The sequence below is a fragment of the Cornus florida genome, unplaced genomic scaffold, assembly GCF_030987335.1.
Source record: "Cornus florida cultivar Cherokee Brave unplaced genomic scaffold, ASM3098733v1 CherokeeBrave_3.0.0_Hap2_Chr11, whole genome shotgun sequence".
NCBI classification, from domain to species: Eukaryota; Viridiplantae; Streptophyta; class Magnoliopsida; order Cornales; family Cornaceae; genus Cornus; species Cornus florida.
In genome coordinates, this window is record NW_026775581.1 from 115509818 (window position 1) to 115527056 (window position 17239).

General features: G+C 36.1%; 1 protein-coding gene across 1 annotated transcript; it reads right to left on the reverse strand.

Moving 5' to 3' along the window:
* Positions 1-106: 106 nt before the first annotated feature.
* LOC132285931 (protease Do-like 9) lies at positions 107-16984 on the reverse strand. The gene is made up of 9 exons (XM_059788168.1): positions 16255-16984; positions 15533-15732; positions 15265-15445; positions 10529-10720; positions 3878-4110; positions 1574-1675; positions 1378-1428; positions 1184-1288; positions 107-1090 (listed from the first exon to the last, which is right to left on the reverse strand). The coding sequence occupies exons 1-9, from the start codon at positions 16847-16849 to the stop codon at positions 992-994; spliced, it is 1758 nt and encodes a 585-aa protein (XP_059644151.1). The 5' UTR covers positions 16850-16984; the 3' UTR covers positions 107-991.
* Positions 16985-17239: the final 255 nt, after the last annotated feature.

A 17239-nucleotide genomic window follows, 5' to 3' on the forward strand; every position in this document is an offset into this window, starting at 1 on the left:
CATGATGTCCAGCATTACTCAAATTTGTATTAGTAATTCCTGGGTGGAACCTTGGAAGGGAAAGATTTAAAAGCAAAAGCAAACATAAAAAATAAAAAATAAAAAATAAAAAGAAAAAAGACACTATTAATTAGCGGAAATACTAAATCAATTCCCAGTCATGCATACATTCTTAATGAAGCTGCCTCAAAAAGGGATAAAAAGCCATAAAATCCAAGGGTGCAAGAACAGACTCCTGCAACCCTCCATACCTATGAATCTTTTTGAATTCTGGCATTTCAGTGGCCCCCAAACTCCATGGCCTATATAGATAACCATCTTTGCTCATCACTCAGCCAGGCCAACTTTCAAAGAGGTACAAAATAGCAGGCCACAAACCAAAATGATAATCCCTTCAGTGTACAATACTTTCCGCGGAAGATATGCTACCCACTCCAAATTGAACTACATTCCCCTCCTAGCTCAGTTAACCGCTATATACCCCCACAATATTCTATGCCAGAACCCATGGTACACATATGGACATTGCAAACTGAAAGTTTATCAATTTCCTGAACATGAACTGTTGAATTTGTAATAAACATAAATTATAAGCAAGACTTGTGTATCCTCAATACGGCCCAATAGATTAAGGCAGAAAAATAAATAAAGAAGCAGGATGCTCCCAAGCAGAAAATCATCATAATTAGATCAATCCTCTCGAAGACTCCTTCCAAGTGGAGTATATATATAGAACCAAGCGGGATGCATTCAACTGGCCTTAAATGATCTACTCCACATTCACAGCACCAAGTCAACAAATGATATCTAAAAACTACCAACAAGTAGCTAGCAAGCATACCTACCAAATAATAACTCTTCCTTATGGATGTTGAGTAACTTCAATGAAAAGGTCAGTGCACCCAATGTGAACTCCAAGAGGCTAAAAAATCAAAATTGGGGCCACTGGGAGGTCAAAATGGAAAACTAATGCCACGGCGATCATCTGATATCATGTCTTGAGATCATCAGACATGACTGAAGGTATGCCATACGTTGTCAGGATGTCTAGAGTTGCTGCTTTGGCAGTCTCTGTCTTAAGGACCACGATCTGCATAAGAAAAACACAAGTATATCAAGGGGCAATCTCAATTGAGTATTCCACACACCACAGACACACACTAGAGAGAGAGAGAGAGAGAACCTGTTGGTATTCTAAATCAAATTTCAAAAACTCATCATCGCAGCTCGCCACCATACTGGCCAAGCTTTTCAGATTCTTCACAGGCTTACCATTAAAAGCATGAACCTGCCCAAAATGGAAAAAAGACATTCAGCAACAGCCAGACTCATCAAATTTAGTTATCAACAGCGCAAGCACTTGCATCCATTCCGAACCTGAGTGTTGACAATATCTTCATATCCAATGTTGATGTCGGCCGCAAGCACCTATTATAAATTAAAAAGAACTATGAATATAGAATTGGCACAACAACTACTTTTATTTTTTTTGGGGGGGGGGGGGGGGAGATTGGCACACCACCTCTGTTATAACATTAGAGGTACTTAGCATGAGAGAAGCAAGAGGAAGAACCTGAGAAACCACTACAAGCTGCTCATCTGGTAATTGTGGCATTTCGTGCAGAAGTTTGTCTAAAAGCTTGACTGGAGCTTCATATTCATAATCCTTACCATACTGCAGAGGAGGTGCAAAAAATAGTTGAGACAATGTTCTAATGACAAATCACTAAAAACTCATCATTAAAAAAATTGTAATTAATTACCAATTCTTCAATGATACACTAATTGATAGCATGAATTTAAAGGCAAATTCTATTATATAACAAACTCCTAGAAACAAAGGGCTATTTGTTGGTGTACTAACAAAGTACTTGGACTGTCAAGCATGAGAATGTAGGTCCGAATCGATAGCAGCCGCTCCATGCAAATAATGCCAAAGATTAGGTCTGTATCTAGTCTGGACCTCCCAGCACTCCCGATTAACGGGCACCATGCTAGGTAATGACTCCATAACATATTCTTAGAAACAATAAAAGGGTATGGCATGGGCCGCATAGCCCAAGTACAGACACAAGCAATTTACAGACGGATATCACCAACTAGAAATAATAAACATTCAATTAAACATGATCCATAGATTACCAAAATGTCTAATGCATAGAACTGAGTCTAACTTTCTTTTTTTTTTAAACTATGCATTTTTTTCCCCAGTATATGATTAGGAGACAATGCCCAAAAGCAAATCTCCACTTTCATCAACCAACCTCTTCCATGAAAAAAAAATCAATATACATATTCAAGTTGCGGATATAAAATGTAAATCCTATGAATCTTTTAATCATAGTGTATTTTAAACAAGAATCAGTTGGAGTCCTAGGAGTCTTTACATTTTAGACTCAGAAAGTCAACAATTGTTCGTTCTTCACAAGCCCTGCCAAACCAACAAGCCAGGAGTTGTCCAACCTGTGGTTCAAGTTATGATCAAACTTTATACTTAAACTTGAATTTCGCTTCCTAAATCATTTTGGTTACTTGCAAGCAGGTCAGCTATTGTGAAGTCGACCTTCCAAAGATTTTATTTCACTTTAACTAAACTAATTTTATCTAAAAAGGTCATCAAGTTTGATCACAAATGATTTCATGATAGATGCCACCGAAAAAGAAATCCTAAAATAGATCAATTAACATCTCCAAGTCTGTCCATCAAAATACCCAAGAGAAAAGGTAACTTGAGTAATTTATGATGGATGTTTCTCAATAAAAGACTCTTACTTCGCTTCACATGGACAAGGGTGCAACCAGAGATTCAACTCTTACTTTGCATTAGAGCAGTCGTGATAATAAATCAAGAATTTCATTCAAATTAATATATTCATGTCCCAAACAGAGATTAGATCACCTCTAAAAGAAATTTATATTAGAGTCTAAAGTAGCTCTGCAGATCTTTTCAAAACACCATGATATCCACTGTGCTCCCTAAAATTGAAGCAATTACTCCCTGATCATCATTCTCAACCAGAATTTTTTTTAATTGTGGCCCAGGTGATTTTTTATTTTTTTAATAAGTAGCCCAGGTGATTGCAAACTTCCAATTAAAATTAGATAGTTCTCAATACCCAAGATAAAGATCATTGCTACCGTCAAAGTGAAGTATGAAAATTATGAAATGTATTTCTCAATTGGGAAACTAAAAATAAATTTTACCAATAACTTTAAACATATAATCGGCCATGATTTCTGTGTTGCTAGTGAAGCAATTTGGGCCATGTCCACATGGTTAATTACGACAACTGCTGTTTTGGGGATTATATGAGGCCCTGAAGAAGTTTCAAAGATAAGAATGTGACATTTACATAAATAGGAAATATCTAAATATCTAATTAAGTTGACAAAAAAATAGGTCAATTTTGCTCGTCCGAACGGTAGGCACCTACACCTGTTAACTCAGTGCATACTGCCATGCAAAACATGCACAGTTCTAATCAGTATCCGGTCACTATAAGTACAAAGGAATTTTCTACCAATTACACAAGTAAGGCAATTAGGATCAACTAGAACAACCAATATCAATTTATAATATCAAGTATGAACATTGAAGAGAATGGTATTTCATGGTCAAACTGGACTTACAATCTTTATCAAATATCAAGATGAAGTTTAATGGAAATAAAAACACAAGATTACTGGGCAACATAAAAAGTAATATAAAATATATAAGAAAAAGCAAAGATCTTTTAAATATCTGATGCCTGTAGTAGGGATTAATGTTTTGTTGAGTTAAACCGCATTGAGTTGAGTTGAGTTGAGGATTAAAATTACTGTACTGGCACACATGCATGCAAACACATGCACAAGTATTTCAAAGAGAAACACAAACCTCAGAACGGAGATATGGAACAGAAACAGTTCCAAAAACAAGTCCTGCAATAATGTAATACGAGGGAGGTCTGCCCTTGTTGTGTGCCGGAATGAGCCTTCTGTGAGTCGCAAGTTTAATGTCAAATATGAGTGCTTCAGAATTGCGAAGAACTTTAATCACGGCATTGTCTCCAGTGTATTTTTGAGAGATGAGGTAACTAAAACCAATTCGCTCTCCATGCCTAAAAGGAACTGCAAGAACACCAGAGCATTAATCCAGTCACTAGAAGCATAACAGAACCAAAATGCATAATAAAGTAACAAAGAGAAAACTTAAAAAGAGATTTTCATTTATGAGTGCCAGATTCAAAACTTCAAGGCAAGCCACAGCTGTAACCATGAACCTGCTTTTCCTCGTAAGCATTGAATATTTTATCAAAAGCAATGATAAACTCCAAAACATAAAGATAAAATACTATGTTCAAAATTGTTTATTGAACTTAAAAGAACAGTATAAATGTTTTACAACAATTGTTGAATTTACATTGCTCTTCACATGTTATTATTAAGATAATTTTTCAAAGCCTTTATCCCAAACAAATGGGGTTGACCACATGAATTATATTTTCCCATTCCATTCAAATAAAGGCATGTCTCCAAATTTTGTAATTGAATTATTAGGAGAAATTTATAAATATAACAAGATCATAGACACGTACCACATAAAAACAAGAAGTATGCAAATATTTATATCCAAGGCAACCTCAATCCTGGTTTGGAGCACGTAAATTTTTCAAGATCAGCTCAAACTTGGGCTGTGACAGCTTAATCGTAAGAAGAATTGAGGCAAGATCACTTATTTGTAGAGCTTGTCCATGAAGAACCCAAGCTCCAGTAGCCTCTTACTTGAATTGACAAAGAATTTAAATCCTTAAATATGTTATAAGAGGACCACTACTTAAGCCATCCAAAAATAAATAAATAAAAAGGAAAGAATGAAAGAAAAAGAAAAGAAAAAAATCAGGAGGACAACCACTGAAAACGGAAAGTATTCCAATTTTAGGTTCTGATTGTAAATTTAGAAAAGCCATGCTTTATGGTACAATAACATAATATTGGTATGTGTTAAGGTTCCAACATAAGGATTTTGTTAGACACGAGTGGCAGAAAGTTTATATATTACTTCAAATATGGACATTAAACTACGTCAAAAAATAGCACATCAACTACAACGTAGAGGAAGAAGATCCAACTTTGTGATCATCCAGCCACCCAAGTCCGAGAGATCATCCCAAAATACTACAGCATCTGCCAGCATACATGCATCACCAAACATTCTAAGGTATAGGCAGCTTCCAACCTAGTTTTATAATCCAAAGCACATTAAAGAAAAGATTGTCTCAAATTACTATTTTGACTGTTGAACAGTGCTTTTATCATATCACAAAACATACTTCAATTGCAACCTGAAACAGCCGATATTATGTGACACAATAGTATCAATAACCACGTACATGGCAACAAAAAGTAATATAATAATTCATGACTGTAAAAAAAGAAAAAAGAAAAATACATTAGAAAACACTGATTTGTTAGGGAGAAATAAAAACTGCTTTCACCAAATATCTTGAGATGGTGCTGTATTCTGGGTGAACAACTGATTAACTGGTGAAAGTTTGATAGAATAAGGAAGACCTATAGTTTAGGATTAATTGCATAGATGATAGAACTCCCCTGAACTATCACTCGTTTCCAACTAACCCCTCTCAACTACAAACTGCCCCCTGAACTAACGAAAATCCACACTTAAGGGCAAGGAGTCTAACAGCTGTTAACAGGAATTTAAAATTACTGATATGGACAAATATTGTCTAATGTAACCTGTAATCTTGCTGACATAGACAAATATTGTCTAATGAGAGAGTGACAACCAACTAGGTGGGTAAGTTAAAAATAAACTAATAAAAAAAAAAAAAAAGGGCAAACCCAGTGCACGAGACTCTCGCCATTGCGGGCTCTGGGGAGGGTCAGATGTACACAGCCTTACCTCCGCATGCAGAGAGGCTTTATATATATACAATTCCATATTACAGATTATGTATATATAGTTATATACATATATATATATATATAAGATTCTTCTTCCCTTCGGCAGCCATGTCTATCCGTCAACAGTCACCATCACTCTCTCTCCCCGTCAGCACCACTACCACTGTCTCTGCCGCCATCATCTCTCTTTCACAAGCACTCCTCTCTCTCTCTCTCTCTTTCTCTCTCTCTCTCAAAAGTTTCTCTCTAATCATACAAACTGAAAAGGCTTCACCATTGACCTCTGCAAATTGAAACCCTAGAAATTGGTCGATTTGATTGTGCATATACAAATTGAAAAGTGAGGAGTGAATCAGTAATTTCTGCTCCAATTCGTCGTCAAGATCAATATTGAAACCCTAGAAATTGACCAATTTAAACCCTAATTTATCAATCTTTCATTTTAACAATTCACAGTGGACGGCGATTCGATTTCAGACCACAAGCTCTGCGGTTTTTATGCACTGTTCTTTTGATCAATCACTCTCCAAACACCAACCTCTAGAAAATTGATAGATAGAGATAGAGAGGAATACAGAAAGAAAGCTGAATAATGCAAAATTTGGTTATGCTTTTTTACTTTTCCTCTTTCAGTTATCCTTCAATTTAGGTTAAAATTGATAGAGATAGAGATAGAGATAGAGATAGAGATGAAGAGAGAGAGAGAGAGAGAGAACAAGGCTGCTGGGGATTTCGTTTGGTTCGGGTTTGTGAACGAACGAAGAGGTCCGATACAGTTTGGGGGTTAAAAATCATTAAACATAATAACTGTAATAAGGCAAATTGTCATTTAAAATTTATGCCTAGGTCACGACTCACGTGACTGTCACACACCAATTTAGTTACAGGGGGGTTTCTTGAGAGAGAGAATAGTATGGGGGTTTCTTGAGAGAGAGAATAATTCGAGGGGGCTTTCTGCAATTAACCCTGTAGTTTATTAATAAACAGACACCTTTAGGATAGTCTTTAAAAATATAAATCCAAAACATGCAATGGTTTACAATGTTATAGAGCGTCCAGTAAACTATTTCATCATATCAACTGTAAAGCTGCATAGTCCACCAGCTAATTTACTCCATTGTGATTTTTTTATTTATTTCTAATTTAATAAAGTTATTTATTTGTTTAGCTTTAATTAAGTCCTCCGCACACTCTTGTCCTAACAGCATCTTGCAACCTCCATGATTAGGTTAGAAGAGGGTTACGCTGATATTAGATAGCTGAAGGTATTTCAAGTTTCATAGTGTATTTTATATAAAATAAGGACATTATTAACTGGCAATTGTAATGAACTTATGGACACATTGAAAAGAAGAAACATCAACATAGTTTGTCTACAAGAAAATAAATACAGAGAGGAGAAAAGGCTAGAGAGATCAGAGAAGATACAGGCTTTTTTTATTGTGATAAAGATAATGGTAGAAATGGGGTAGGTATAGTAGAAAACAATTACATGAGAAAAAAGTTGTAGAGTTAGTAAATAGAAGATAGATTAATAACTATTAAAATAGTATTAGATACTATAGTGTTAAAAATAATAAGTGCCTATGCACCACAAGGAGCATTAGATAAAACACGTAGAGGATATTTGGAAATCACTAGATGAAATAATACAAAATATGCCAAGCCATGAAAGTATTTATTGGAAGTGACTTCAATGATCATGTTGGAGTTTACAAACAGCTGATGATATGGTTTTGGTGAAAGAAATGAAGGAAAACACTCTTAGAATTCGCAAAAGCAAATGATTTAGTTATAGCAGATACATTTAAAAAAATAAATAAATACCAAGAGAGAGAGAGAAAGAAGAAGAAGAACATGTAATAACATTTAAGAGTGGAATAACTTATCAAAAAAAAAACATTTAATAGTGGAATAAACAAAACACAAATCAATTATATTTTATATAGACAAAGGGAATGGACCAAGTGTAAAGATGGTAAGGTAATTCTTAGAGAAATGCTAACAAATCAACATTAGTTATTAACAGTAGACCTGTCAATAAAAGTTTCAAGAACCAAAAGGTAATAAGAGGACATCAACAAATAAGATGGAATGAACTCCAAGGATAGCATTAGAGAAAAACTGTTACAAGAAAAGTAATGGAATTGGGATGACAATGTAATTAACTTATGATAAAAATGACATTATATTAGAAATGTAGCAAAGTACATTCAGAGAGACTAAAGCAAGACAGAGTGATTAAGCACAACAAGTAATACAAAATGAAAAAATTTTGAAGACACCCATCTACAACTTGGGGTGAGTGTGATCCAAGTGCCCCCAGGTTTGCAAAATTGAAAACTCACACCCCCAACACCTCTAAAAGTACCTTATTACCCTTTAACTTTTGAATTGATCCCTAAAATGACCATTTTAACCTTTATAAATAATTTTAAGGAAATAAAAAAAATAAAAACATTTTACCACACATACACAACATATACATATATGTATTCCCCCTCTTTTACTCCATTTCCTCCGGCCACCACCACCATCAACCACCGTCTTCTCCGGCTCTCCACGACCACACAAAGCCACACACACATACAGATCTCTCTCTATATATAAACAGCCAGTGGCGGCGTTGATGATCGTCAGTGGTTTCCCGCGAGGGACAGGTTTGGTGCACAATCACAACCACATCACCCCCAAATTGAACAGAAATTGGGGTTTTGGATTTCTCCATCAATGATTTCAGTTGTTGATGATGCCGATTATGAAGAAAAGAGAGCCGACAGACCGGAAAAGCAGCGCCGGCAGACGCATGACGCGTAGGTGAATGGGCACGTGGATATGCGTTAGATCTACGCGCAGGTTCGTCTGGACAGAGTGGTGGTGCGTGTGGGGAACGCGATCTGTTCATTCTCGTCGACCAGTTGCATCGCCCCTGCTATGATCCGAGCTCGCCGCCTCCCGCCGGCCTTGTTTCCTCCTTGTTCTCTTTGTTGTGGGATTGTAACAGTGAGACAAATTTATATATATATAATGCAAGAATACCCATTGGTAGGGGTGAAGTGGTGGTGATGGGGTTTGTGGAGTGGCGGTAGTGGGGCCGTGAAGTGGTGGTGAAAGAGAGAGAAGGGTTGGGCGGTGGTGCGAAGCTTGTTTCAATGGTGGGTTGTGATTGCGGTGGTGTGTGGAGAGAGAGAGAGAGAAGGGTTAGGAGATGGTGGGTGGTGTTGTGGTTGACCAAGAGATTCAAATCATAAGAAAATGTTTCTTATGGTGTCGTGGTTAGGAGTGAAATTGATTTGACAGAGAAAGGCGTTGATGATCGGCGGCGATGATCAGGAAAAAAAAAATGTATCATGTGTATATTGATGGAGGGTAGTTTGGTCATTTTAGGTAATATTATAGGGCATATTAAACATTTCATGTTATTTAAGTAGAGATAAGTAGCCACTAGATATATGAATCAAATTAGATGCCATTAGGGACATAAATCAAAAGCTATTAGTTAAAGAAACTGCACATTAGATATATGAAAAATATACTTTCAACAACTATTAATGAAGAATATTCTAAAGAAGTAATCACAAGGAATGAACCTAAAATAGAATTAATAAATACGATAAATAATAGGGAGACAGATGATGCACTTAAACAGATGGGTAAAAATAAAGCAGTAGGACCAGATAATACACCAATCCAAATATGGAGAACTTTAATGGAAGTATGAATTAAATGACTAACAAATTTAATCGATAAAATTCTAAAAGAAGGAATGATACAAAATGAGTGGAGAAAAACTACTATATAAGCAATTTATACAAATAAAGGGGACATTCAAAATTGTGGTGATTATCGAGGAATTTAATTAATGACTCATACAATGAAATTATAGGAAAGGGTTATAGAACAAAGACTGAGAAATGAATACACAGTGTCCGATGACCAATTTGGATTAATGTTAGGGAGATCTACCATAGAGGCCATTGATTTAAATAGAAAATTAATAGCAGATTTAGAAGCAAGCAAAAAGATTTGCACATTGTATTCATAGACTTAGAGAATGCATATGATAGAGTACCAAGGGATATAATTTGGTGGGACTTTACAAAGAAAACATATCCCTTAAAAGAAGTGATTGAAATAATGAGTGAAACTACCATGCTGCAGGAAATACAAGTTTAACTGGACAAACTAAATTTACTTAGAAGCAAGAGCAAAAAGGCATACAAGTGTGAGCCTGAACTCTGAATTATATATAACACACCCAACACACACACAAAATAAACAAAACAGAAAACAAAAACAAAACAAAACAAAGAAGAAGAAGAAGAAGAAGAAGAAGCCCAACACACACAAAATAAACAGAACAGAAAACAAAAACAAAACAAAGAAGAAAAAGAAGAAGGAGAACACACACACAAAATAAACAACACACACAAAATAAACAAAACAGAAAACAAAAACAAAACAAAGAAGAAGAAGCCCAACACACACAAACTAAACAAAACAGAAAACAAAAACAAAACAAAACAAAGAAGAAGAAGAAGAAAACAAGACAAAGGGTACTTTAATAGAGGTAAAAGATAAAATCAAGAAAATTTTGGGCTTGGGGAGAAAGGACACTTACCCGTTCCATCATTAGCAATATCGACCCCATCAAAACTGAGGATGATATCATTTGGCATCAAAACCTTAGATTCTAGAGCAGTAGGATCAATTCTTCTGATACGAACACCCTTCTGATCAGGTTTCATCTCCATTGCCAGACGCAAATCAGCATTCTCCATCTTCTGCCACTCAACCCCGAGTATTGGGAATCCTAGCAGATTAAATATAATAATAACAATTTAGCCACCAATTTTTTCCTTCTAAAAATGGAACTACAATTTCAGGCTTTAAACTAATAACTATATTCGAACAGCTGATAAACCATAGAGTAATGTGATAACTCTAGAAATGTGATTCTGTCAAAAGAATAAACCATATGCTCCAAAACACCCTAAAGTAATTAGGAACATATGTGAAACATGTAGGGAATGATAGTTTGACCCTATCAGAAATTTTGCACTTCAATCACGGGTATTTATGTACTCAAGTACTTCATCTATATAGGATATAAAATCCTTGAACCCATATCCGTTTCTTCTTTCTGTCAAATTCTGTTCCTTCAGGCCCCATGAACCAAACAGCACGACTTCAAATTGGTTCCCGAACACTCAGATTACAAGGTGATCATTACTACTCATTGGGATTTACCAGTTACCACTCTAATTCCCACCGATACAAGAATCACCAGACACTGACATAACAGATGACAACATAAGCCCTAATATGAGAAGGCCATATCCTGCTTCAGAATTCTTTCTTGAGCATGATGATTATTTTTAAGTAGTTCTGTCAGCATAAATTTGATAATTTCTTCACAGTATTCTCTATCTTTGAAATCATCAGTTGGTCCCGAAAAACATTAATACCTCTGCCCCATATTAGTAGTCCACTTTTCCTTTTTAGGATGTCCCAAATTAGTTGTCCACTTTGAAAGTCAAACAAAATAAATACCATCTTTCCATAATTACCTTCTTAACTTTTCAAAAATCTCCCAACTTGGCATTGTATATATTTAAAGTAAAAAGGAAGATTTAGTAATTCAAAAATGGGACAATGCATGAATAGCATGTCCCCTGACAAAGCTAAAACTCAAAGATGGACAACTAATATGGGACGGAGGAAGTATTAGAAGAATTTTTTATACATTCAGCGTCAATTTTACAGGAGCCATTTCATATTTTAAAGATTATAGAAAAAAATGGGTCCACAAATGCAATGTATTATGGCTTTGGCATAAGAAAATCATGGTTATCCCATTTCGTTAGACCAGGCTTCAAATTGTCAGCAGCTGATTATGTGTATGGTACTAATGACATAACTCATCAATGCTAGTATCTGAACTGCAGTTTGCTTTCTGCTTGAGCTGCCACTTTGATCTGTTGGGTATAGCAATTGCTTGATTTAAGGAAATCATCTATACACATCATGTATAGAATGGCATGTTACATGCTTCTCAAAGGTACAAGAAAATTAAGTATAAATCCTAGAGATACACCTCTTGCGCAAGATTATACAATCAAATATTAAATGGGTTCTGCACTCCTAGCCACACAATTTGCTGAAGAAGGGTAGCGCTCTAACACTCCAAAAACAAACTGATTGGCTTCTTGTGGGTACGAAGCTCAGTCTCTCCTTCTCAATCCATTCCCCCCTCCCTCCTTCCTCAAGCCAAGACATGCCAATTCCTTGCAATCTGGAAGTGTCTCAGAAATGCACATGCTAAGGACCAATCCCCGGACCATTGATTCTCACAAAACAAATGTTCCTGCCATTGCGCACCCTGAACTGAATGTGTTTTGAAAATTAATCCCACTCCTCCTAGATGAATTTCCAAACTCCCACTCCTACCAAAAATCTCTCCTCTAAAGAGCACCAACCACCCCTTTTCTTACCGGGGAGGTCAACAATGGAAACCGTTTAAATATTGAGAAGATAGCAGAAAGACACAAAAAGAGAAAGAAGGAAAAATAAAGTATCTTTATATAGATATTATGTAAAAGCCTATGGCGGAATCGGAATTCTTATAGGTATAATATGATTTGTTTTAGAAAACAAAGGGTCATAAACGAATATATTGACATGTACAATTAGTCAGTGATCATAGTTGGAAAGGTGGGAGAACAAGACCAATTACTCTAGATTGACATAAAATATCAACATTGAGCCATATCATTTTGCGTCAATTATTGATGAACTGACAAAACACATTTAGATGATACTCTAAGGTGTATGCAATTTGCTGAGATGTTATTTTAATTAATGAAAAAGAGCAAGGATATTACTAAGTAAGAGGTGTATAGAGAAGCTCTAAGATAAAGAAGGTTTAAAAAACTGAATATATGACATATATGTTTAGCAGAAGTAGTGAAGGTCAAGGAAGAGGATACAAAAGCAAGCATTTCAATTACCTCAACTCAATTAACCACAAAGACAAAGCTAGAGATGATGCTAAAAAATTAAAGTAAGATAGGTTAAATAGAAGAGTGCACTTTTTTTTTTTTGGAAGGTTAAGCAAACACACACACCCATGCCTCCACCGAGGCTCGAATGCCCGACCTCCCCTTTGGGGAAGAGGGATTGTACCAGTTGGGCAATTGCCCATTTGGTATAGAAGAGTGCTTTTACCTCTAAAATTACAAGGTGAATTCTATAAAATTTATTAAAGTAGTCATACATTATGGTACAAAAAGTTGGATGCCAAACAAACAACAAATTCATAAACTGAGTGAAATCAAAACGGATGTTGAGATTTGTAAAACTGTTATTTTATCTTTCTTTAACACAAATATTCCTATTCCAATACATTTAGTGCTACTGAACAAAGTATCCACTCACCCAAGAGAAAACAACTTCGAATAGCACACAAGGAAGAGAGGTATGAATTATAGTCCTAGTGAAGGGATTCTCTAATCTGCATTGTTTTAAATAACGACCTTAATGGGTGTAACAAACATTACATAACGGTAACAGCGGATAACATTCCCGCTATGTTCCCATTAATAATGGGGAGAATATTATCACGATGGTTACAATGGATAATGGTCCAAAATGGACCATAACCTTACATAACGTTAACAATGGGTAACATTCCAGCTATGTCCCCATTAAAATGGGAAGAATATTATCACAATGGTTACAATGTATAATGGCCCAAAATGGACCATAACCTTTGTGACGATGCCATAATGGCCTCTTTCAGCAATGAATCATATGCCTAAAATTTTTATTCCTCTTTCATCCAAAATTTCATGCTTCTATCTAAGACCATCCTCAGTTTATGATCTAGCCTCCAAGAGTTCTAAATAGACAAGATTGAAGCTTAGTTCTTGAATCAAAATTTTCCACAAATCGGCAAGTTTTAAATTTTTATGGGCTATTTTCTTATTGGGGAGGGGGGAGAGCCCATATCTCATTGTCCAATTGCCCGGTGGTAATGCTCTTGTTTTTACTTCATATTGGTTAAATCTGACATGAAGTTATTGTTACAATTTACATCTAGAGAGATCACGGGTCTAACCTAAAATATTTTCTCATATTCTCCACGAAACTATTGTTAAAAGTTAGAACTAAATCCTATTCTTATATGCCAAAACATTGAGACAAATTCTATATAACATGCTTTGTTTAATAACTTTGACGTGTTTTCCTATTTAAGTGCATTTGTGGGGAAAAATAATAATAAAAGGTAAAACAATAGTAAGTTTTATTTCTGAAAGCAACTTCAAAATAAATATACTAACTGTTATCCATATTAAATCATCTTCAAAAATTCAAAAGAAAAAATCATCATAATTCATGAGAAACCCAAATTTATGGGATTCAATAGCATGTCAATAACTTTGGAGTTTGGAATTGGGCAAGGTTGAAGAAATTCAAAGCTTGGACAGCCCTTAACATCCCACAACCCTACCTACACCACATGTTCGTTACATCGCTAATGTCACCATTACGACAGTTGTTGGCATTACTTAAATTGTCAATCAGGTAGGATGGGCTATCAATCTTATGGTTGGGGGTGATCATGTTACTTGGAGCATAAAGCAAGCAATTGGAACCACACCAAAGTGTTTTGGAAAAAAAAAAAAAGTAAGTTTAGATCGACCATGCAAGATATATATATATATATTATATATATACACACACACTTATCAAAAATATATATATACACACATATACATGTATGTATATGTATATGAGCTTAGAACTAGTATCGCAAGCAAAAGGTCTAGTTAGCATATATTGCAAGAATAAAGCGACAATTTTTGGTCCCTTATTCCTGTTTACACATGATCAGACAAACATAGAGAAGACAACTGCCATTTCGTCAAAGGAAAAATTCCAACAGATAAAATTAAATCCTTGCATGTTAGTTAGTATTTGTTAAGGACATCCTTAGAAAGGAGCTCCCAAAATTAAGTTGGCTGAGATGAGATCACAGGCAAGACAGATAACTGTTCACCAGTTTGAAAAAATGTTAAGAGGGATAGTTAAGTCCTATTGAGTTTTTTCATTATCATTCAAGCGTAGTTAAGTAAAATTTATATAAATTGACGATCATCTGTTCCTTTCCTCCATTATCTTCTTCTTTCTTGCTCCTCTGTTATAGGTTCATTCTACTTTAAACCCTACAGACCACAATTCACAAAAGAATATATCATAAAATACTGAAAAAAAACCAAATTCCAAATAATTAGAAGTTGTAACTCGTAAACTAAACATTTCATCATTAAGAAAGTTAATTAAAATGAGACCCACCAGTATATGCTCCATTTTTCTCATAATCTTGAATGAAGTGCATGATGACTGTTGTTGGTATGACATAACCTATATTCTCCACGTCTTCATGTTTAAGGGACTGAAATGCAATACCAACACAATTGCCTTTGTCATTAAAGGCAGGTCCACCAGAATTTCCCGAGTTTATAGCAGCATCTATCTGCAGAACAAACCATGTTAAAAACAGACATCAGGATAATGGTCGAAGTGACAATTATGGATGAACAAAAATGGAACAACCGCCAACCTGCAACCCTAGAAGCTCAGTAGACCCATGAACATATGATAGAATTTCTATGCGTGAAACAACCCCACTTGTCACAGAGATCGTGTCTCCCCCAATTGGGTATCCAACCACTGTCACTGCATCTTGAAGTGCAGGCAAATCCCCAAATTTCAAAGGTGATATCCCTTCCCAGAATTCATCATTATCCACAGTAAGCATAGCTGTAACAACAAATACATCAAAATATACATTAAATGAGAAATAACTTCAATCCACATAACTACATACATGTATATTTTTTATAAGCAAACATAATTTACATACAATTATCAACACTTATCAATGTAACACAGATTCAGCAAAAATACTCAAGCATGACTGCGATGGACAATACTTAAGGTTTCTCAACAAGTTATCTCATTCAAAAATCACAATAAGACCATGTAATCAATATACCCAACTTCCCAAAATCATCATCATTAAGTGTAAGCACAGCTGTAGCACTGCAAAGTCAAAATATACCTTAACAACAAGAATGCCATGATCATAATCCACATTATTACCATTACAAACAGTCCCTTCATATAATATAGATTTGAGATAAAGATACAATCACACAATTAAAAATAAATAAATAAAAAATTGCATAATGCTTTGCATAACACGAATTTGGCACAATGATACTTTCAAATTGACTGGTGAGTGAATGCAAGGATTAATTTTTCAGATACTGAAGCTCTCACCAATATCGCATTCAGTGCCAATAGCAAGAACCCTTGCCAAGTACTTAGTATCAGAGCCACGTTTCTTCAACTTGACTTGTGTAAAGTGCTCCACCGAATGCGCATTCGTCAACACCCTCTTCCCACCAATGACAAACCCACTACTGCTCGAACTGTATTGCCTCTTCCTCTGCCACGGCAGCGAGAAATTCGGCTCCGAGTGCACGCAAAACACCTTCACCACGGCATCCATCGACGGCACCATCTTCGTCATCGCCGCACTCTCCCACCTCGCTGCAGCAACAGGCCCCTCCGCCACTGCAACCAGATTATGCGCCACGGCATTCCCGTTCTCAATTCGTCTCGTGGGAGAGGCCACAAGGGTTTTGTCGGGTTTTTCTGCGTTTTGGGAGGTTTTGGGGGGACGACCACGGCGGCGGCGGAGGAGGTTGTTGGAGGAGGGTTCGTCAATGAGCTCCACCTTGCCGACGGAGAAGACGACATCGTCCATGGCGGCGTTGGACGTGGTGGCGTTGGTGGCGGTGGTTTGGCAATCTAGGGTTTCAGCTTTTAGTTTTTTGGGCTTTCGTCCTCTTTTGCGCTTGACGTCTCCCATCTGAGGTGGTTCCAGTGTGTGTGTTTCGTTTGAGAGACTGATCTCAAATTTATAGACACAGATTTTCCAATTTTGGAGAGAGCTGGAGTGACTAGAGAAGAAAGGAAAATGGTTACGGTTACCGAGAGGTTTGGCAGGGTGATACGACGGCGTAGCAGACGAATAAACAACGTAGATATTGCAAAATGACCGTCCGGTCCTTGTCACTACTCCATATATATATCTATATATATATAAAAGAAGAAATTCCCATGCCAATTGGGAACCTTGGTATGGCAGATGGCTAGCTAGCCTAGTGGGTTAGGTTGGTATGCAATTTCCTCTCACTAATAAGCTTCCTAATTTTTCAATGTGGATTTCTTCTAACTAATCATTCAAGGGAAGCATACT